Source organism: Gymnodraco acuticeps, unplaced genomic scaffold, assembly GCF_902827175.1.
Source record: "Gymnodraco acuticeps unplaced genomic scaffold, fGymAcu1.1, whole genome shotgun sequence".
Taxonomy (NCBI): domain Eukaryota; kingdom Metazoa; phylum Chordata; class Actinopteri; order Perciformes; family Bathydraconidae; genus Gymnodraco; species Gymnodraco acuticeps.
In genome coordinates, this window is record NW_022989810.1 from 2,669,845 (window position 1) to 2,694,185 (window position 24,341).

A 24,341-nucleotide genomic window follows, 5' to 3' on the forward strand; every position below is an offset into this window, starting at 1 on the left:
AGGAGAAAAGGAATGCAAAGAGCTGTTTGATGAGGTTGGAAAATGACGAGCAATGAGAGAAAATGGGACTGTGATTGTGGGAGACAGTTGAGTTAGACTTCATGTGATTCGGTGCAAACTAAAGCCGGAACGCAAGAGATTGCTGCGGCTCAGAAAAGGCGAGAGAACAAACAGTACTCCTCTACTTTTTTGTGTGTGTTGCTGCTGAACTCTTTGGGCTCGCCCACTACTGTCATCAGATCTATAATTCAGAGTGCCAGCCGAGTGGAGACAGATCCAGCACCTGACGGTATAGCACAATAGTATGTTCCTTTCTTACTTTAGAGCTGAAATGAAAAGCTGGACATGTGAGTAAGTGAGCATATTCCTTTTTATTGTCACATTTTATTTAATTAATTATTAAACACGTCTGCCAAAATGCAGAGCTGCAACTTTTTTACAACATGTACATTATATACAAACTAGTGATATTATGCTTACATTCTATGATTGGAGGCTCATGCATAAATGGACACTCTTAACTACAGGGCACCCAATGATCAAACATACATGTTTCTTATTACTTTAAGTGTCAAATGGCCAAAAAATACATTTAAAACTCAACAGCAACGTCTTTCAGGAATCTTTACCCAGTTACTCGACATAATCTTTAGACTTGCACACTAAGCTAGCTACATCTAAAACGTTAGCTAGTTTAGCGCGCTAGGTGAAATGGCATTAATGTAGCTTCCTTCTTTCTTTCTGCAGTGATACAGTTGGCGGGTGAAATTAAGTAAATATATAAAATAGTCCTTACATTAAACTGTACTAGGATAGGAGACATTTTGCTTTTGATGCTGTGGATTACTGTCCCTTCAAGTAGTTGATATGGGATTGTTTAAAGGGACATTTCAAAAATACACTCTTACCTGTAGTTCTATTTATCATTCCTGAGTGTGTGTGTTTCAGAAATCATTACCAATTACGCAAGAGAATCCACAGACATTGTTGTGAGCGTAGATTATTTTTAGTTTTTACGGAATGCTTTTCATATAATTGCGCAGAAAGAAGTGTGCGCGCTGAGCTAGCTACACCGACAACGTTAGTCAGCGCGCTAGGTGAAATGGCAGTAGCGGTTAGCTTCCTTTAGCACAGTGATTCAGTTGGCGGGTTAAGTTTGTTAGAAATAAAAAAGTCCCTACATCAAACTACATTACAGGAAAGAGAAACAAATCCATATTTTGCTGTTGGCGTTAAGTGTCCCTTTAAGTACAGCTGATAAGGCATTTTTGAACATTCACAGTTGTATGTATCTTTGCTGTTTTTTCAGTCAAACTGCACCAGAAGAATAGGTTTCCACATTAACTCAGCTGAGGAAATATGCCAAACCCTAATAGTTTGCAAGCAGCACAGCAATGCATTTTCCCATGACCAAATAAGGAACATTTGACACAAAAAGTAGTCTGGTCTGACAAACACGTTGTTCTTGTGGCTGGCGACAAGGGGTGGAGCTGGTCCTTTTTCTGAAAACAGTTTATTCAGCTTCTAGACTGGTTATTTCTGCCTGCCCACTCTCTCCAAGGAGGCACAGCAGCTTCATATAAGCAGTTCTGTAACACACAGAGCAGTCATATTAGTGGACACATTCAATAAGCATACGGAACATATCTAGTTCTCTTCTTCATCTGCTTACTGTTTAAAAATAGTTTCAAGGCGTTAGCTCACCTCAAGGCGATGTTCCTGCCCAGCCCTCTCTTGTGCTCAGTGTTTCTTAGACTGATGGACAGGTTGGGAATGAGAGCTTGGACCACAGAGGGATCTAACACAGCCACCGTCTCCAGCACACTGTATACCTGCCTGTCGTAGACCCCCTCGTTCTCCCCCACAAACGACCTGGGAGCGTTGGGATTACACAGTGAAAACCATGAAGGATAACATAGGTAATATAGATAGTTACTCAGTGATTACAGTGAATGTATCAGCGTTGTGCATCAAGCTCTAATACAGGTGCAGTTTTTTTCCACTAATCATAATTGTTAATTACCCTAAGACAGTGATCATCTGGTCACTCGGTCCCTCTGTAGATGCAGCGGCACACCGCTCCACCACCAGCTGTAAGGCGTCTGTGCTCGTCTTCCTCACTGCACGGGGAAAACACGCACTTATCATGAGACAGCTTTTCATTCAGTGATTATTACTATAAACACAAACTATTTGTTTCTGTATCATTTGCCCCAAAAGTGAGGATTGATGGGAATAGTAAGCATTAAGGACGTGTTTGCAACCATCTCGCTGATGGTAAGAACTATAATTACAGCATTTATTGAGTTGGTATCAAAGTGACGGAGCTGCAGATGCAGGTTTAATCACATTTATTTTAGAAGCGCTTGAGGGGAAAAAAGGACTAACATTTGCTGTTTATTCAAAATTGCTAACTTATTAAAGACCAGACAGACAAGTGACTCAGACATTTATTATTTCCTGACCCCTGGTCCTTTCAGTAGCTCACATTAGGAATGGGTATTATCAGGGAAGGTAATAGTTTAAGTTTCTTATCGTTATTGTTATCGGCTCTTTTTTTAAATCACTAAATAATTCGTAATTATAATTAATGTATTATTTTAAAGAAAATATTCAGAACAGGATAAGAATGTCTTTATATTGTTACGGTAAGTAAATATGTCTAGTGCAGCAACAGTTAAGTTTACAAGAGCAATGTCACTTTAAAAATTCAATAACATGTGCTTTTCTCAGCAAGCAGCTAAAGTTACAAGAAACGTTCAAATCTGACGATACGCGGCAAACTGAGCAATCCAATTAAACTTCATACAGACAGATTTTGTTCTGGCTTGCTTGTAGAAATGTGCTATTAGCTAGCATTCAGTTTGTGTAAAACATAGCATTGTGGATAGCGGATTGGGAAGAGAGCAGATTGAAATGTCATTTTTCTACACGTTTATGGTTGTCTCACAGGTGTAATGATGAAGCATTTGCTCTTTACTCACAAAGGTTTTATTGCACTTAAAGTATTGAGTTGGAGGTGATGTCCAACAAATACCCTTCACTTTATAAGCTATGGATTATTTTGTTTGTATAGGAATGAAGTTACCCTGCGGCTCGTTGACCAGCATCACACAGCGCAGCAGAGAGGGGAGGGGCACAGTGAGGAGGGCAGGGTCTGAGTCACTGTTTCTCCTCAGGAGCTCCAACAGGAACATGAGCACTGCTGCCAGTCGTGGAGGGGGGGCGTGACCTTTAAACTGCAGGAAGCTCGTGCTGAAATGAGAGACGTTTCCAAAAAACGTTTTATTTAGTTTTGAGGAAGAATTGCATAGTCAAAGAAACATTGCGGAAAACAAGAAATCATAGGTTGCCAATGGATTAAAATGTAGTCAAACAACTAAATCTAAGCTGCCATAATCAATTTGATCCAACCAACATCCTGGTTCCAGCGACCTACCAGAGCACATCCAGGATGGTCTTCCTCAGCGCCGCTCCTCGGGGGGTAGGGTTAGCCTCGCAGGCCCCCAGGAGCACTGGGTGGTTGGAGATGACACCCATGGAGGGGGAGGCGGGGAGGAAGTGGTCCAGATATCTGCGGGTGACCGAGCGGAGCTGCTGCTTCAGGTAGGCGCCCTGCGACTGAGACACACAGGAGGCCACCGACAGACCCTGCAGGGGAATCAATTAAAGGAACAAATGACAGATATGAGAGGAAAAGTGTTCTTATAACAGCCTCGTTGATTCAGTTTTTAACAGAGTGTATGTTTGTCCTGACCTGTAGATACAGAGGCAGGCTGTCCCTCAGCGCTTTGTCCTGCTGTGTGAGGTTGTGGGGGAGCAGCAGCCCGTCCACTATTCTGAACAGCAGCTGCTGGGCTTTAGAGGTGGCCAGCAGGGGGCTCCAGTGCTTCACTATGCAGCCTGGGTCAAACGGCACAAAGCAGATTCAGACTGGAGAAATAAAGAAAGTGCTTCTGAAGTCATGTCTACCATAAAAAGCAGTGGATCTTAAAGTGGGGATCTTAAAGGGGGGTCTGTAAAGTTTACAGGTTTATGAACGATCATCATTTCAAATATTTTATATTTTTTCTAAAGGCCACATTGTTAAAAAAAATTCGTTTTGAAATTTAAAAAATCTAATAAAATTGTTTTAAGTATTTGATATGCCTCCATCAGAACCAGTGTTTTATTTATCCTATGAATGCACCAGGAGTAAACAATTATCTTCACATTTCTCTTGATGTGTGTGTGTGTGTGTTCTGTAAAGTTTTTTGGTACAGCACTTCAACAATTTTCAAGATGCAACGATTGTATTCTCATTTGCACAAAAGCTACAGTGTAGGCAATGAAAAACTTCAGTCCCACCTGTCCAACATACAATACACTTCAGAACAAAAGAGAGTAGAAAGTTAAATAATAAACGAAGGAATTAAGATGTACATGTGAGATGGAATAAGATGATAGAATATAAAAAGACTTAGAATAAATACTGTTTGCTGTAGTGATATATAAACGGGATGCGGTGCTCCTACCGACAGCCCAGTAGGCCAGCTGCAGCCCCTCCTGACTCTTGCTGACCAGAGAGGGTTTGATGTGCTTCATGATGTCACCAATGTAGTCCAGGGCTCTGGTCACCATGGCTGAGCGCTCAGACAGGACCTGCAGACCACTGTACACCCCCCCTACAGCCTGGGAGAGAGGAGGGAATACAAACATGGAAATAACTACAGGTAAATACAGGCTGTACGCATTCATTGAATATAGTGCAGACATGAGTAAAGTACCTCATCAATTTCAGATAAACGAGAAACAACGTTTTCTGCAAGAGTTACACTGGTTAAGTCATTTATATACAATGGTTCTTTTGGGAGTCAGTATTCACCTTAATCGAATACTTTATCTATATAACGGGGAACATTTTGAGTGAGTTGTTCTATTTAAAATAAAATAAAATATGTATATAAACATAAAAATTTGAAATAAGAATGTGAAAAGAAAAGATAAAATAAAATATATTTATTAAAACAAAAGAAGATATAGTAAACCGGCCAATTAAAGAAATGTTTTAATTCAAAAATATTTGTGCACATTTTATGCATGATGTGTATTAAAATACAGTGGTCCATAAGTATACATAATATAGGCAATGCTGAATTGCAGTTTGAAATGGCTTGGCTGCTGGCGAGGAAGTAGGTCCTAGTTTGAGAGTCTGACGCTCTGAGTTGAACAGTTCAGTGTAAGATAAGTGTAAATCTTTGACATATTTCAGGAGCTCTGTGTTTTACCTTGACAAATATCTCCAGGGCTGCAGTGGGCTCTGTCCTGGAGGCAGGGGGCTGCAGGCCGGCTCTCTGCAGAAGACCCTCCACCTCAGGAAGCCTCAGCACCAGCCGGGTCAGCTCCAACAGCTGCTCCTCCACGGCCCGGCCTGAAGACAAGCAGGTACACACCGGGTATTTCAATAATGATGCATCATTCATCTCCAATACAAAACAAGCAGGTATAAAAACAAGCCATCATTTTCTCCTCAAAGATGTTCCATTTTTCAAGCAGAGTAGAGTTGAGGTCATGAAAGTTAAGATTTGCCTTTGATTAAAGCAGCATTACAATCTGGCGTTTTGTTGGGATCATTTAGGGGGGTCCCGGGGAGGCAACGAAATCAACTATGTAAATCCAATGCCATACATTCTTTAGCATAATGCCAGATACTTCCTGTCTTACCCAGAGAGTTCATCTACCCCCCCCTACCCATTACTGTTTGGGAAACACCTTTCTGAATGGAGTAACATGCAAATCATTCCATAGACACTGTATCCAAGGATATCCTGCCTGGTGGACAATGGTTGGTTATGTATTTATCACATCCTAGGCTCAGAGGCGTTACCTGTCCTGCTGTCGGACCCGTCGGGGTTCTTGTGGAGGTGCTGCTGGAGGACGCAGCGGAACCAGGCCCTCACTGACAGGCTCTGTGCCGAGCCGGACACCACTGAGTCTCTGCTCAGTGAGGACACCAGCTCACTGGAAACACAGACACAGAGCATAATAAACACAAAGGTAACGTGTAGTTATACAGCTGGCATGTTTTTACGACTATTGGAGCTTTACTGTTGATGAGGCAATGAAGAACAAATAATAAAATATGAAATGTTCCTCATATACAACATCAAACATCAAACACCATATGTAGACATGTGACTGAAGAGAAGGGGGATAACTATACATGCAAGCACATTCAACATAAGTGTCAATGTTAAAATGCACATTATACAACTCATTGTGCATAAATCCTCATATGTTTTGTATTCTGACAGGAGATTATCTGTTAAGTTCACATCTTTAGTTAAAAGAGAATATTCACCACCATGTCAAATACATAAATGCATGTTCCCCTCAGATATATCTCGAGTTCATACAAAAGCTTTTATTACATGGCTTAGTTGAATACGTAATTCTGATTGGTCAATTTGGACTCTCCAGAGGTGGTTAATTCTTGCTAACAGATCACTGCTGAGGAGAACAGACCGTTGCTAAGGAGGAGCAATCTGTCAATCTGCAGAAAGGAGTCGGGTAAATGTAGCTGTGAGCTACAAATAAGAATGAAATCGATAATGTGAACAAGTCGTTGGTTTATTAAGTAGAAAGCCGTGTTATAATCAGGACCCTGATCACCATGTCAGTGTTCTTTTTTCATTAGTGACGACCACATTATCCCTTACTTAATGACAAGTTTAGAAGGAACAAATGGAGGTGAAAATGTCCATCTAGGGCAGGGGTGTCCAACTCAATTTCAATCACGGGGCACATCGAGCCTCATCATGTCTCAAAATCAAAGATCAATATTTTTTAAAGGTGGGGTAGGTACGTTTCAGAAACCGGCTCGAGTGCACTAACATTTGAAAGTACACAGCCGAAAATAATCCGCCCCTTCCTTCAGACTTCCTTACAGAGCACCTCCTCCAACACACATGAACGCGCACATGACGTCAGCAGACTGGTGAAAGTGGCCGCCTGTTGCTGGCGAGTCATTGAAGTACTGCTGCAATGCACGCCCAATGACGGCACGCCCAATGAGGACACGAGATACATTTGTGCGTGCACGAGATGGAAGGCTGACAGACAGGGCGGCAATCCAATCCGTCCGGCTAAACGGATTGGTTGTACTTTTTACAGTATTACGGCTTCCACAGATGACATTTTGTATGGATTTTTTGTCAAAGCACTTCAGATATTCATTGCTATCGGGATGTTAAGAGCATTCCATGGAATATAACAAAAAGTGTATCTCGAGCCGGTTTCTCAAACTTACCTACCCCACCTTTAAGTGAATAATTATGTTTTTTGTTTTTTTTATATTCAAGCACTATTTAAGTGTCTATCATTTGAATCCAGATATAATATTTTAATTGTCTGAAAGCCAAGACTCAGAAAAACCCTGTTCCGGACCCTGCAGTGTTACTATGGTTAATATCAGCCTGTCAATCATTATTTGAAACTCAACAAGTGTTTTATCGTCTGAATATAGCGAGAAGACGTTCATACTCTGAGAGCCAAGACTTCATTTTTTTTAATCAACCAAAAACCTGAAATGACCGTAACGCACGTTATTGTAAGATAAATCCATGTGTGTCTCTGAATCAGCCGTAGCCACACTGACTGACTCTGACAGAGCGGGTCATTCTGTCTGTTAGTTCTGGGACCTGTCTTGCTTTGGTTGGTGGACCGTACTTCCATAAAGCAGGATTTCATCGTATGATAAACTCATTATATTCTGCGAGCTCTCGCTGGCCACACAAAATGGGGTGTAGGGCCAGATCCGGTCAGTGGGCCTTATGTTTGGCACCCCTGATCAAAGGTGTCATAATTTAACTTCATTTTGCAAACCCTATATTTAAGTCAGATATTGCGAGCACTTTACACTGTAGTGAATGGACACTTAGCAGGCTGGTGCTTCTCAACACAGAAGAGGAGTGTCCTTGTTCTGGCTTTATATTCAGGTGCAGCCCCTCAGTATCTCTTGGCTCTGTCTGAGGAGGACCTCTGAGTTTGAAATAGTCACTTTGTTTTCTACCCTTGAGGGTGATCGTGAAGATGCACTACATTTTTTTATTCTGTTTTGAGGCATGGGAGCAATTTCCTCCTTAAAACCGATTTTGATAACACCAAGGACGCTCAGTGTCTAATCTATTAATTAGATAAATACCTACAGGACCTGTAGAAAACGATTTTGTCACGACATGTTCAGAGGTGTACATCATCTCACCTGATGTTTTCCCATTAGGAGCAATGTGATAGTGATGGAGGCACAGAGGGTGGATTTGAAGGCTACCTGTTTTGGAGCAGATGGGGAAGGTAGCGAGTCACCAGGACGGGCTGAACCATGTCGTCCCAGCCGAAGCATTGCATGATGGACTGGACCGGGTTGGGCTGAAGGTCCTGGGGGGCAGAGCCAGGCAGATCAAAGGCCAACAGCGTGAAGCCTGAGGAAGAGGGAATTTTTTCAATTGAGTTTCAATGACTAGAAAGTGAACACATACATGGTTAAAAGTGCAGTGTCATTTACTGTATGTGGGCACCAGAGCTTCGTTTCTCTGCACAACTGTTTCATTTCTCCCTCAGAGCATATTTATTTAATTCTTATATTCAAACGGTATCTTATTTGATTCTATCTTTTTATTGCACATTCGTACTTCTTATGTTTATATACATATGTATCTTTTAAACATCCGTCACGCATGAGTATTTCTGATTCTGACAGATTCTGAAATAAGGCCAACTCTTATCTCTTATTGAATATAAATATTACACAATCTCTAGGCATTTAACCGTTTTTATGGGTGTGCTCAAAGTTTGGTAGGAGAAGGCAGTAGGATGCTTTTTTAATAGAAAATGGCCACAAATGATACTCTGTATGCAAAAGTATATCATACAGTATGTGTGGTGCTAACTCAGGTTACCCTTAACTCTACACTAGTAGTGTGTACAATTGTTCTATTAATTTAGACATGTTCTGGTGACGTGACATTATGATTATGATAGATCTACTTACTCTGCCTTAGTTTTATTTAATTTGTTGTACTTATTATAAGTGTGATGATTGAATGTCTTGTCTTGTGTCAGAAGAATGGTTGTTACACAGTTATAAATAATGGGATACCTAAATAAAGTAAAGTGAAGGTGCATGTTTGAGACTGTATATCAAATGTGTGTTGCACTGAAAAACATTTGATGTATAGATATTTCTTAAGTTAGGATAAGCCCCAAACTCCTGTTGTGGTTCGGACTCTAGTCTAGTCTGTGGATTCATGCAGGGAGGGGCCAGATTTCTTTGGTCCGATCAAAGCTGTAGTAGGCATGTGTTCATTTATGTGCCCTTAAAGTTCTCTGCTGTGCAGAACTCTGGCATACACTGAAAGTGATCAGTTTCAGTCGTCACAAATCTATTTTGGTTGGAGCATTGTCCAAAACTCTTCCCTCCACCCTGTCCTCCCTCCACTCACTGACCTGCAGCAGCGTCTGCCAGCTGTGCGGGGGGGGGTCTGTGAGAGGCGTAGGCTGCGCAGGAAGGAGAAGAAGTGCGCCCAAAGTGCTGCTGCTACCGCTAGGTGGCGCTCTTTCACCACACTGCCGTTACCCGGAGCCCAAGCCGAGGCGGGGGCTGACTGGACACTGCGCTGATGGACCCGCCTTTGAAGGACACACAAACACAAAGAAAAGCAGATAAACAAATCTATCAGACACAAAAAAATCCCAACCCTCAAATCCTTCTGCTCCCTCCTTTCACTCCTTCTTCTTCTCCATGTGTCTCTCCTGGGGGATTACTGGGTGCGGCGGTGCGCTGCAGTGTGGCGCAGAGCAGGGTGGATGTGAAGGTGGGGAGGATATTGTAGGCATAATGCTGATCCCCTGTACACAGACTACACCTTGGCTGATCCCCGGCCCCAGCCCCAGCAGCCCCAGCCCCAGCAGCCCCACAGTGGCTGGCATTAGCCCAGATAAGCAGCTGAAGGAGCTGTAATCTCATTTAGACTGGAGATGATCCTCCTGTCCCCCTCGAACGCCGCATGGGGGGGTGTTGGAGAAGGAGGAAAGGACAGAGGAACTAGTAACCCCCCCATCCTAAACCACACACTCTTGTCTCACACACACACACACACACACACACACACACACACACACACACACACACACACACACACACACACACACACACACACACACACACACACACACACACCACACACACACACACACACACACACACCACACACACACACACACACACACACACACACACACACACAGCAGCGCCTTCCCTTCCAGCAAGGTTGCATCTATCCAGAGAGAGCTGAGACAATCGATTAGAGTCTGAATTCATTAGCCTCGTTACTACTGCGGAATAGGCCTTTCACACCCATCAACCCTCATTGTACAAGACATCATCAGAGACCCCATTTAATCCTGCTCACTGCGGCTTCTTATGATGTGTACACACAAACACACACTCAATGCCAACACACCATTAGGGACCCTGTTTAACCCTTCCCCTGGCAGCAAAGAGTATACGAACGTATCAAATAAAATGTAGCATCCTAAAAATGACACATCAAACCCACATTTCTCCATATATCTCTATTTAAAAGAATAGGTGTAACTGCATTTCTCATAAGTAACCTAGCAGTAGTTGTCCTTGACTTTGAAAAATAAGGCCTAATTTCCAGTAAACGGTCTTAACGCTCACAAAGGAGAACTCTTCACAGGGAGGCTTTTTTTTTTTACCAAGCCAAGGTGATAGGGATTACTTGTTTGTTCCAAAACACAGATTCCGCATGGTGCGCCAATGCCAGCTCACCTCATCGAGCGGCGACACCCTCCACACTCCCACAGGAGAGGGTCATGGGAAGGAATTAAACGGAGGAATTAGGCCTGGGACTGGCTTCCTGCCTCAGCGCCATGGCAGCGGCTATCAAGAGTTGAGCGTCCGGGCCCTCCGCTGCCTCGCCGATTGGCAGAATAATTCTCTTAATGTGTGCGGCTCTCAGAAGACATAATGATGCACAGGCGAAATTTGCCAGGCTACATAATTGCCCATTAATTGTGTCACAGAAAAGGCATTAATCACAAAGAGATTCCGAGAATTGCCAGGATGAACAATTATGTTTAATTTGGTGGGACGGATTAGGAAGAGAGAACATGGGATTTTTTTATTTGGTTAAATGGGTCAGTGTGGTCCGGGCCATAACACAGGGGGCCCTCTGGGACATCTTTCCTTCTTCTTACTCTCTCTTCTTGGCCATTAATGTGCAAATGTGTGCCCTCCAACCCCCGAGATCTGAGATGGGAAGTTTGGGAATTAGCAAAGATAACGAGATGATATAGGAGCCCGGCGTTGGAATAAGAGAGGCGTACACTTAGGTTAATGCTTCACTTGTGGTGTGTGGGCAGGTTTGTGTGTGTGCACGGAGGAGAGGGTGGAACGTATACACTATAGAATTAAAGCAATCATACACCTACATGAACACTTAACTTCACAATGTCCTTATTCTGGTGTTTCAGCTCTTGTATTAACCTTTTGTAGGCTGTGTAGGTAAAAAGTGAGTTATATTTTATGCTTAGGTAAGCCCTTCTAAATCTAAATAATGTTTTTAAGAAATCACGTTACTATAAAAAAAACGTGGAATATGTACTTACTACGACTGAGGATGAAACCGTGATGTCTTTTCAGAACAGATTTAGATGTGGCTTCTGGCTCAGGTTTGTTCTTTTCTTTCCCCACCTTTTATCACACATTTTACAATAGATTATAGATGAGCGCATTTCTGCAAGTTGTCATAACAGACACAGTTAATGACCACCTGGTAAACATAGCAGAGCATTTAGCATCTATAGAGCCATATATTTTCTCTTAGGAGTTGTTTGAGACCAAAACAGAGTTTAAAGGAGCGTGAATGTTGAGTTTATTTTGACCAAGTAACCAGACAAATGACTCTAAATGATTAAAATAGGCAAGTGTTTGCTATAACGACCTTAAAAAAAGTCACAATATGTAATCATTGAGTTTGAAGCTTGCTTAAATAAATGCAGCATTTGCATTTGAACATTTACAACAACGTTCTTGGTCACTTACTTATATGACTTTTTAGTTCAAAGAAAGTGGTCTAAAAGTAAGGAAGACAATAAGTATTATTTAAATGTATTTCTAGTCCTGGTACTTGATTTGATTACTTTCTAGGAGAAATTCATTGCATTGTGTTTCTTTGCCAAAGTTGTGCACACACTGGGAATATGGCTAAATTAAAGCTATGAAGTCATTGTCTCGTATTTCAAAAAACATCATTAACAAGTTTAAAGTAATAACTCACTTCTTGCTATACTTCTTACGTGTGATAATTATAGTTCATTTGAAAGAGTTGTTGCAAACGGTGACACTAACACCAGATTTAACTGAATCTCTCCGGTGAGAGCATCATTCCTCACTCCATATCCTCCCGGTCTCACCTGATTTGTGTCTACCCCCCCTCCTGTCCCCACCTCCACATAAACAGACACTGTTCGCGTTGTGACTCTCTGACCTTCAGCCGGGGTCGATCATGTAACCGACACCCGTGTCCTACCGCTGAACCCGTCCTGACCATAGTCTCTCTGCCGCCATTCCCATGACGACAGGAGGGTCCATGGAGGCTCCCTTGGGCCTGTAACTCTACTCAGAGCTTCACCAGCACCTGGTGAGGGTGACACGGGGGCCACTGGGTCTACTGAGACTAACAGGGGCCTCAACGCAACACAGGACGCTTATTCTTGCTGACAGCACAAACCACCTATTGTCAGTATGAGAAGAGAGTGACTCTGGGATGGCAAGAGCAGAATAGATCACTATCCTCTGCTGTAGCCAGTTGTTAATAGAAGCTTAGTATGGACTGGGCCAGAAAAAAACTGGTCTGAAAATGTCTACTATCTGTGAAGGTGCGGAATCATTTGAGAGACTGAGAATAAGATACCTTGGAGCTGGAGAGTATATTTCCATCAGCTGTCTCACCTGAGCTGGGAGAGGACGATCTGCAGGAAGCCCAGGGCAGAATTCAGCTCAGAGAGGTGGCACGCAGGCAACAGCCAATCAAAACCTTCGTTGAGCAGCTTCTCCTCCGATAGGTTGAGGCTGCTGCTCGTTTCAAACACTTCAGCCACGCCCTCCAGGTAGGAGCCGAGGGGCCCCCAGAGGGCGAGCCTACGAGACGCATCTGTGGTCTTATCGTAGAACTCTTTGGCAGTCTCATTGAAGGAGGAGGCCAGCCAGCCAGCCTGGGCTCCAACATCCAGACCCCTCTCCTGGGAAAAAAAGATTGAAAGAAGAATAACAAATTAAGTTTGATCTGGTGGAATTTTTACACCAAAAATATTTTGTTGTGTGCAAGGCTCGCAACAAAACACTTAAGGGATAATGCAATGAAAAAACAACCCGATAGGGTGAACAGGATCCCAACACAAAAGGGACGGATATTGAATCACCCTGAAGGGTTTCCCTTAGTGTTTACTTCCTGTCTATCTTCTTCTGCTGTTCCCTTAATTGTTTACTTTCGATTAATCTTTTTCTGCAGTTCCCTCTAGCGTTCACTTCCTGTCCATGTTCTTCTGCTGTCCCCTTTAGTTTTACTTCCTGTCTATCTTCTTCAGCTGTTCCCTTTAGTTTTGACTTCCTGTCTATCTTCTTCTGCTGTTCCCTTTAGTGTTCACTTCCTGTCTATGGCTGCATCTCACTTCTCTTATTTTTTATTTCCTCGCTCCTCGGGCTCAGTATCACCGGAAGTTGATTTTTCTGCGCCATCTTGAGTAGCGTCCCATGGGCCTTATTTGTGCCGAGGATCGAGGAGCGATAACGGAGGAGCGATAACCGGTGAAATCCTCAGACACTCGCCCCGCCCCCTTACTGTGTATCGCTCACTGATTGGACGATGCACTGATCTAATGCTTCTTGACATGAGAGCAGTTTCCCAGCGGAGTGAAGAAAACACATGAAACTCACTGGGAGTCACTACAGTGTTTTGTTTCAACAAGTAATGTATCATTTAGTAAAAAACATGTGATATATCTGAACAACAAAGTGGACAATCCAATGAATGTTAATCTAACTGGGTTTTGATAGATAACATATCTCTTTTTCTTCTCTCAATCATTTTCATTTTGTTCTCCAGCTTTTCCCTTTAGTGTTTACTTCCTGTCTCTCTTCTTCTGCTCTTCCCTTTAGTGTTCACTTCCTTTCTATCTTCTTCTGCTCTTCCCTTTAGTGTTCACTTCTTGTCTGTCCTATTATGCTGATTTCTCTATCGTCCATCTATCTGCGTCTTTTAACCTCTTCCATGCATCCCCAAAATATAAAAAGGGATATTGTTTTTTTTTTAACATCTGAATTAAATGAGTGGTACTTCTCTCTGCGGATTGGTACTGTATATCGTCCTAAGTTCAGCGCGTCGTTAGCAATGGTCTGCTATCTTGAAAGAGCAGATCTCTGAATTTCCTAATTGACCAATCAGAATCGAGTATTCAACTAAGCTGTGTAATAATTACAGATACAATTCCTGATTGATACCTGGAATAACAAGAGCAGTGCTAGCTGTCCCCTCCAGACCAGGGTGCGGTGCCCGGGGGGGCAGTTGGAGGGAAGGTAACCCAGCAGCTCACAGGCTCTGCTGGCCACGTCCTCCAGCTCCATTTGCCTGGCCACCACCAGGAACAGCAGCAGGAAGTTCATGAGGCCAGCCTCTGGAAGCTCCTGCATCTTCTTAGAGGAGAACTTGGAATAAATCCTTGAAACATAAGAGAACAGAGAGAGTTCTTGAAACGTGGCAAAAGAGATGGTCTACTACAGCACATTCAATAATAAAGTGGCTGTTCCAGCGTTTCCATATAGAACATTTGAATGCACCGGACACATTTAAGAAATTCTGGTCAATTATTATCTGTGTTTATTATGAAGCTTGAAAACAATTGATAGGATGTCTGAGTGACCTCATCAGGGCATGTAGATGTATCTTTAATGGAAAAGTATATACTTTTTCAAATAAACCACGTCCTGTCAATCGACAAAAACTGTACGGTTTTATACAATATCACTTAATATGGGGCAACAAAATGGTTCTATTGCTCGAAAAGGAATTTGTTCTTACTTCCACTTACCAGTTCTACAGAGGTGTTTTGTTATTCTAAAACATCCGACTCAAAATGCTGACTAACTGAACTTTCCACCTCCACTGTGCATCCCAGCACCTGCCTCCATCGCCCTCTAAGCTCTATGCGTGTGTGTGTGTGTGTGTGTGTGTGTGTGTGTGTGTGTGTGTGTGTGTGTGTGTGTGTGTGTGTGTGTGTGTGTGTGTGTGTGAAGGAGAGAAAGCTACAGAGAGCGTAAGCAGGATCTAACAGCGTGCCGGGTGGTTCTCTCACCCAGCACGCTGTTAGATCCTGCGGGCACTGTGGAGAAATGCCTTTAAAGATCATGTTAAATGTCAGAGACACTCAGACACGCAGCAGTAGGCGCTTGGTCCCTCTCTCTTCAGCCAAACCAATTTACTGCAACACCAGAGAGGGATCAATAAAACCACACGCACACATGCATTGCCACACATCCTGCTTGCTGTTTGCTTGCCTGGCAGGAAAACACAAAAGGCAGGAGCCCCCCTTCCTCTTTAAACACTACCTTCCCAAACACAGATGCAGCCCACACAGGTGAGTGGAGCTGCTGTTTGGGTCAAAACACAAACCGCCAGCATCCCAGGACAAACTCGGTGTAAGAAGTATGACGGATATAAAGAAGTGGATAAAAGGAAAGAGGAACTGAGAGGGACCAGGTTAACATCTTCACAGATAAAGGAGGAGGAAGCTGAGCGTGCAGTGTGTGTGTGAGAGGAGGGAGATTTAAATAGATGAATGGGTAATATCTAACAGGGATATAAGCAGCGCGCTGGGAGGCAGCAGGGAGGATTTTCTGTGTTCTCCCAACCTGTCTGTCTGTTTGTTTATTCCAGACAGCTTTTTTTTCCGGAGGCAAGCAGATGCTCCTAACTCCCGGCGTTGGAGATCAACATGCTCGCAGTCGATCCCATTAATGCGGTCGGCGCGGGTGTCCCGCAGAGCCCGGCCAGGAGTAGGAACGCTGCCGAAACGCTGTTGCAATACACGCCTCCTGAGGGTGGGGGGGGGAGGAGGTAGTGGTGAGGGAGGTGGAGGAAGGGGGGGATCTGGACCTGTCCCAGCCCAGCCTGGTGGTTGCCAGACTGCCTACCACCCACATCTCCCCGCCCCCCCCCCCCCTGCTCCCCTCTCTATCCATGTTGGAAACCAACACAGCTTCGTTAAGGCGAATTAACCGCCACGCTCGTTAGCTAATTAGCCCCCATGTCTGCCGTGCTACTGAGCACATTCCAGACAGAGGGAAGTCATTAGGCGGATTTATCTACGGCTGCCTCTCTGGCACTCAGCCGGCCCGGGATATAGGATGGTCCAGCGCTCGGTTCTGATGTTAGCTGGTGGTCTCTTATTTCTTACTTTCCCCTCACAAAGGCAAAATTCTTCCTCCATCTAATGGCCTCACACACTCCTCGCCACCAAGTCACCGCTCTAAGGAGCAGGTGCAGTGTGTGTGTGTGTGTGCATCCCTAGGAGGCTTCTTGGCTCTGGTCTGTGCTGAAGAGCAGGTGGTTGACTCCTGAGACACCTGGTCCACTGGGGGGCCTGAGTAAATATCAAAGAAGCGCTGGGAGACTGCAGTGCACCTGGCACGCACACAAACAAGACTGAAATGCATGATGGTGAGCAAACACACATGTTGTTTGTGTATTCATGCACCTATACACACACACAAATCCAAACAGCACACTTAACACATCACACATTAGAAGATCAAGGGGAAAGGGAATGCTACAAAGCCTACTCCTGATTATTAATCATTTCTCACAGCTTCTGTTCCATGTTTTCATCTTTGTATCTTCTCTTCCTGCACAATAATACACACTGGATATGGAGTCAACTGCCTGGCCTTAAGACCTACTTTTCATGATGGAAGAGAACGTGAAGAAGTACAAAGCCTCGCAGCCTTCTCTCCGTGCTCACCTTCCTTTGATCTGTCTCTGTGGGGCCCCCCCCGCCCGGTCCTGGGCAAGGCACAGGGCCAGCACTCGGAGGAAGAGGTGGAAGGAGTTGGCTGAGCGGTAGAGCTGGGTGTGTCCTGGAGAGTGGAGGGGAGCGGGGGAGCAGCAGCTGCGGGCCTGCTCGAACAGAGCCAGGGACGTCTTGCACAGGGTGCCCATGCCAGACACGCCGAGCCAGGGTACAGTGAAGGAAGCGCTCTGGGGTGAAGGGACAGAGTATAATATAGAATGCAAGTGTAAAGACCTATGTAATAACTTCATAATACATAATAGTGTCAAGCAAAAAAGCAAGTTAGCAAGTGAACAAAAAACTATTTGGTTATCAATTTGTTTTCATGTGTGATCCAAATGTTACTGTGTCCTGTGTTTAAACATTAAGAAAATATGCCAAAATAACAAATCTTAGTAACTTAAAAAAGAATACGTTTTGACCGACAATTTGTTTGTTGTTGTAATACACTTTCTGGCCACAAGAGGCAGAAGTGCACCACTAACCCATTTACCCAAAAGGATTAAGGCAGATGAGATCCGATTAAAATAAATGTTTAGCCAAAAATAGAAATGATATTCATTTCACATAACTAATACAAGATATGCACCATGTGTTTACAGCAGAAAGGGCTTTACCTCTGCATCTTCTAGCCTACGTTAATAGCAAACACAAAATATATATCACAAACTTTTTTCCCCACTTGTTTTACAAATCTATAACAGTTTAAGGTTCATTTAGAGATTATTTAGGTAAAAACACTTAAGTTATTCCTAAATACAGGAGAAAACTATTAAGATCAGACTATTCACTTATCATCAGATAAGCCATACATGCATCTAAGAAATAACCTCTTACTTGCTTACATACAGTAAATGATGCAACATATTGAGTGTGTTCGACTGTTATCGTCTGTTATACACCGGTCAGTGCGTCCTCACCAGATTCCTGCTGTAGTAGTCCCAGAGGGTGGAGACAGCGCTGGTGCTCGGGTCCCACAGCAGACAGACACTGAGACAGCAGTGGACATGCATCCTGACCTGCTCCTCTGCTACACCTCCCTGTTATTACACACAGACACATACCGCTTAAACATACGTTTTCTCATTGGGGTTTCAAATGCATGTATGAAGAGAAACAGTGCTGACCTTGGGCTTACAGGACAACTTGAGCAACTCTTCCACAAAGGTCCAATTTTCCCCCAGATGTTTCTGTAAGAGAAGATACAAAAAGTTGATACATTTAAAAACATTATCCACTAACACGTGTTTTTTTAACCTAGTGTATATATGGGAATAAATGCTAAAAATAACAAGTCACCTGAAATAAAATGTAACACTGAAGTAGACCATTAACCTATTTAAGTATAAAATAAGTGAGCTATCATCAGTCTCACTTATTTCTTTGTCTTAAGTAAAGTGTCTCTTTCCATCACCATGTCTAGTTTCAGCACCATTCTTTATTTAAGGGTCAAGACAAATGAATCCTCTTTTAGAACTGCATAATTCTCTTAGATGACTCGAAACTACAACTTCCGTCCATCATTTTGTCTTTGAATTACACTTCCTGGTTAAAAAGAAATGCACCAACTTACATTTGAGGTAAAAGACAATGTGTGCAGTGCAATGTGATCGTCTTACCTCGTGCTGGAGAGTGCCGCTACGACTGTACTGCCCCAACATGGCCACATGAGTGAGCAGCCACCATGTGAGTCCCAGAGGGTCCTTACAGTGCGTGGGGAGCCCGCTGAACTGCTCTGCTGCTGGCTTCCCAGAAACCAGGGGCCTCAACAATGAGTTCATGTAGCTCCAGAAGGACTAGAGAGAAACACACATTCAGTTAGCATGGACAGTTTATTTGATGTTATTGTGAACATGTGTGTATTTGCATTAGGGCTGAACGATTAATAGATTTTAAATCGAAATCGCGATTTGTAATGATGCGATTATCAAATCGCAAAGCCTGCGATTTTTTTTAAACTTTTTTTTTTCAATTTTTGTTTTGTTCTTCTTGTGTGTCAGTCATCCACACCAATCAGAAGTGCTGTGCTCCACATGTACCAGCCATTGTTAATCAATCAGAAGTGGCCCATGATAGAAGGTGATAGACAGATTGATCCAATCACCTGCCAAATATTTTTGAAAGTGCCTGCCCTTTTCCAAATGGCTTCCAATGGAGCTTTAGATGGTTTCTGAGTCAGGTTAGTAATGCTCCATCACATGTTTCTATTACAGGGTGAATCTTAAACTGAAGCTTGACTTTAAAGCAACCTAACAGAAGTTTCATGTAAGTTTAGTTCTTTCACTCGTAGCTCGGGCTGCGGGGGTGCTAGAGACGGAGTTATGGCCGCATTTTACAATAAACTTCCGTTGGGTCGCTTAAAAATAAATATCGCAATTCGAATCGCAATATTTGTCAGAAAAATCGCAATTAGATTTTTTCCCAAAATCGTGCAGCCCTAATTTGCGTTACCTGTGTGTGCAACACTTTGTTCCTGTACTCCAGCAGGTGCATGAGCAGGACCCACAGCTCTTTGGTGCAGGAGCAGAGGTAGTGATGGCTGCTCAGGGCCTCCGTAGGCCTCACCTAGAAATCAACAGGATTCATTTAGCATAGTTAGCTCCCAACTGCGGCACTGTTCTACATAAACGCATTGGGGTCTACCACGTACCTGATAACAAGCAGTGGTGGCAGGTAACTAAGTACATTTACTTAAGTACTGTGCTTAAGGGCACATTTTAGCCCCGTATACTTTACTTGAATAGTTTCTTTTCATGCTACTTCCTCCTGTAACTCAATTCAATTGAAAGGGAAATATTGTACTTATTTACTTTACTACATTTATTTTACAGCTTTAGTAACTTTACAAATGATCCAGGTGATGCATGAAATCAAGAGGTTTTCAAATATGGTAGTTTGTTATACATTAAACAAACCAATACAAGAACAGCGTAGTCAATTACAGAATAAACTAGTTTAGAGATATTTTATCGAATCTATCAACATTATTTTATTATTATAATTGTCTTTTAAGCATGCTTTTAAGTTGTTGTTTTTTCTGCATAATGACACTTTTCTGTTAAATATGTATAATACTTTTACTTAACTAGGTGACATTTCCAATCCAGGAATGTATATTTTCAACAAACACTGCATAAGTATACAGCAAGCAAAACATTTTAAAATATAATTATTATCATTTTCCAGGGGAAAACCTTTTGTAAGTATGATGACAGAGGACACATTTATATTCTGTATGTGCTATCCACAGTTTCCATCCATATTCTATCAACCAAGCACTAAATGTTATAATGAACATATTATAATACCACAATTACATTTTTTTTTCCCAGTTAGAAAAGTACCCAGAAACACTGCTGCTACATCTCAACAGAAGCATGTAATGAGCTGCGGCCAGACGCCCACCTTGCTGTATTTGCCCATGGCCAGAACAGTGAGGTCACACAGCAGACTGCACAGGTGCTCCTCAAACAGACTGCTATCGGTCAGGTTCTCTCCCGTCAGGTTCACAAACTGGTGGGCGTACACCACCTGGCCTGTAGAGAGAAAACAGGTGAAGTTCCTAAAAGCCTGTTTCCATGATAATGAGCTGCAAGTCAGGAGAGTATGCCCACTGTGCAATCATTAAAACTGTATGTAAAAAGAGAGTCTCTGTAGCTGCAACAATTCCACATTTGCATGTCATTTTCCTCCCGTAAAACGTTTAACAATGCTTTCAATGGATTGGATTCAAATTCACAGTTACAATCAGTCTCTAAACTGTAATATAATACATGTCACATATTAATATCTTGGACACATACCTTGCATCTTGTGACTTAGTATGTGAAGGATCTCCAAGACCGACCAGTGGACGTCAAGATGAAGGTGCAACAAATGCCAAGAGGGAGGAAAAATCTGTGGGAGGGTAAATAGTAGACAAATCCACTGGAAACACTTTCTCAAGTTATATTAAATACCATCACATCTGGCTGACGCTGGTGATTATAAGCAGTGGTGGGATGTACCAAAGTACACTGACTTAAAGGGGCCCTATTATGCTTTTTGGGTTTCCCTTTCCTGTAGTGTGTTATATAGGTTTTTGTGCATGTAAATGGTCTGCAGAGGCTAAAATCACAAAGTTCCCACCAGAGGGAGTTTCTCTCCCACAGGAGTCATTCCTACAAACAGTTTATTTGATATCCTTTGTTCTGTAAGTATTTATTACATGTATGCCATCCACACTTGTGTAGCACATTCTTTAAAAAGCCCTATCTGCTTTAGAACAGAACCTGAAGCCGTCACACACACCTTTCCCGGGTTAGCTATAGTGAAGGCACTCTGAACATTGGCAGGCAGGTCTTTGAGCCGTCCAACGAGGAGCGTGATGCCAAAAACCTCCTCCAGCAGAGCGGAGGGGAGCTGAGCCTCCAGCTCCTCATAGGGGTGAGAATCACTCGTATCCAGGGAGCAAGTGGGTTCGAAGAATCTGAAAAAACAAAGCAAGGGACGTGAGGGTCCAAAATAGACCTAGAGAACCAACATTTCCATTACTGGTAAACTTAATGTAGATGTACCTGTGCAGGAAGACCTTTACATACTGGAGAAATGAAACACACTGCTGTCTCAGGTCCTCGGCTTCATAGTGGAGGTTGCCTGCTTGACCTAAACACATGACGGATGTTGTTCCTTAAACTTATGCAAAACAAGCACCACCTTATCAGAAACACACACGACTCAAACACTGGAAGTAGAGCTCATTATTGCAAACTCATTTGTTGGAACAGATAGCTGATTAATTAGTGTGCTAACTTCAGAAAAACAGACAATATCTTTATTATTCATTGCTTTTGCGGCTGCTTCCTCAGTTAATTAAACTAATCACCTGATATGCATGTATTGTATGTTGCATTGATTTGGTCTTTGGCCTTGAGCAAAGTAATTTTCCTGGCTGATATGTAGCTCACTGGTTACACCGACTGCCCGCCAATTTGAAAGGTCTTAAGTTCAAACAGAATTCAACAACATTATTTAAAGTTTATAATTTGAGGCGCCTAAGGGAGCAATTTGATATTCTCCAAGTGTAAAAGGATGCTAAACTCCAGCTACATTTTAAAACGAAAACATATGCAAATCCTGTTTACTCTACATACATTATGTGTTTGCCGATGTACAAACAATATATGCATCTTAAAAACATGTAAATACAGGCCTACTGTGTGGAAACAATTCTATCATAAGATATACAAATTAAAGCTCTGCCTGGACTACAATATTGCTGCACAATTCATTTACCTTTGATTGAAATTGCTATATGGACAAGTAAACTGTACAAATTGTAGCAAGTGCAGTATTTTTCGGATAAATGTGAAATGTTGACTACCTCTATCTAGTGTTGCAAATCATGTCCACACACAATTAGTTATTTTTTCAAAATCGTGCAGCCCTAAAACACATATTGCACAAACTTACCAAAGTCATGTGAGCTGGACTGCACCAAGGACTCCAGCCTGTAGACTTTCTGCCTGAAATATAACGAAGAGCCGATAAGACCATATATGTGAATGGTGGACAGAGTTTCAAATGACCTTTGCATAGGCTGTCTGTAGCAACAAAAATAAAAAATGTAAACTGGGTGAAATTTTTAAGTGAAATGAACGAAGATCTTTTCTATATCTTGGCTTACCTGAACAAACCAAAGAGTAGCTTTGTGGATTCCACCAATGCTGTCTCTGTGACCCAGGGGAAACCAAAGATCTCCACTGTGTCCGTTTCATACTCTGCGGGGGCCGGATCGAGGCGCAGCAGCAGCCTGCGGAGAGGAAACAGTCACATCTGTTACGACTTCGTTTACTTTTTTCTAGGACTTCTTCTGCCACTCGTTAAATGGGGAAAAGTGGCATTTCATTTTTTGTTCTCGCAGCATCAAGATCTGACCTTTGAAAGAAAATCAACAGAAGTGTGTGTTATTAGAGCATTTCTCTAGTTACTCAGGATAATCCAGAGAGTTGCTGAGGACAGCTTTCATTGGGACATTGGGATAACAGTAGTGGGAAAAACATGTTTTACGAAAGACAGTGACTCTACCGTTTCAGAGAGCCTCCGACAGCATAGCCATGGGGGGAGAGTGCTCCAGTGGGGTCCTCCTTTGTTTCAGAGCAGCAGAAGCATGGAGGACGAGCTGGAGTCATATCACAGAAGCTGTCAGGGGGGAAAGGAGAAACTGGAGGGGTGAGGGATTGGCTGAAGTCGTCTGCCATCCTGCCACTGTAGAATCAGTATCACCTTTAATGACAAACATATGAATTACAAGATTGTTCCCCAAATCCTAGGTAATGTGTTGCATCAGTTACAGAAAAAAAGCAGCTGGCATGCACATACTCTATGAAGAAGATGCATAGTAAACATGTGCATACAATATGTTAAATGCAAGTAGAAGACAGCTATTTTACGCAGGACATTACAACAAATCACACAAAAATACCTAACAGGTCAGAAAACTATGTTAAATCAAACAGGAGCTGACATTATTCAGCTGTTTAAATATGACGTTTTCTTCTTATATTAACAATCTGGCAATTGTTTTTGTTGCCTTGCTTCAAAACTATAGATGACATGCTAAACAACATAGCAAGCTAACCTTACTTCACAATGCATCCCACAGGACAGCAGTTGTTGTAATATAAAATGATCTATCTCTCTACAAGGTGTATGCGTTTGCCAGTGAATAATCCGACATCCTGATTTAACGTTTTTAGTAAGGTTAGTATCTGCTTATGAATGCAGAGTTAGCGTTAGTAAACCTACAAATCAGCATTCCTAATAGGGCAACTAAACACAGGAGCGCTCCGAGAGAAACACATCTTGTAAAACATTTACAACCTTGAATCCGGCTTCTTATGAAATGTTATATTCCGTAAATGTAAAGCAACACACAGTTCACATTGCTGTCAGGGCTCCGTTGTTTGGGTTTTCAGTCTCCCGCGCTTCCGCTTCACGCATGCGCTCACTCACCCTGCGCCCGTTGATTGGTCTGAAGTTTCAAAGTGGGCGTGACCCTGTCGAGTTGATCGACAGACAACAAGAGGGCTCACTGCCACGCGCTTCCTTCTTCGCATTTGTTGCTGCAGGTAGAGTGTGTTCATGCTCTGTACTTGTTTGACATGACTTATGCTTGTTTTAACGTCTTTATTTCTTAAGTTTTGTGAAAGAGGAAAGTCAACGTCTTCACTGCG

General features: G+C 42.7%; 1 protein-coding gene across 1 annotated transcript; it reads right to left on the bottom strand.

Annotated features, from left to right (window-relative positions):
* Positions 1-351: 351 nt before the first annotated feature.
* Positions 352-24,100, bottom strand: mms22l (MMS22-like, DNA repair protein). Its single transcript, XM_034229166.1, is given in 27 exon segments — positions 352-1,589; positions 1,705-1,872; positions 2,024-2,120; positions 3,089-3,255; positions 3,440-3,651; positions 3,758-3,903; positions 4,515-4,671; positions 5,268-5,410; positions 5,867-6,000; positions 8,309-8,459; positions 9,484-9,514; positions 9,516-9,666; positions 13,016-13,305; positions 14,564-14,780; positions 17,080-17,315; positions 18,048-18,167; positions 18,255-18,317; positions 18,747-18,923; positions 19,579-19,692; positions 20,533-20,663; positions 20,931-21,024; positions 21,418-21,595; positions 21,684-21,771; positions 22,579-22,631; positions 22,793-22,918; positions 23,194-23,391; positions 23,989-24,100. Coding segments are annotated over 26 exon segments (3,693 nt in total). The 5' UTR covers positions 23,367-23,391; positions 23,989-24,100; the 3' UTR covers positions 352-1,513.
* Between the last annotated feature and the right edge of the window lie 241 nt (positions 24,101-24,341).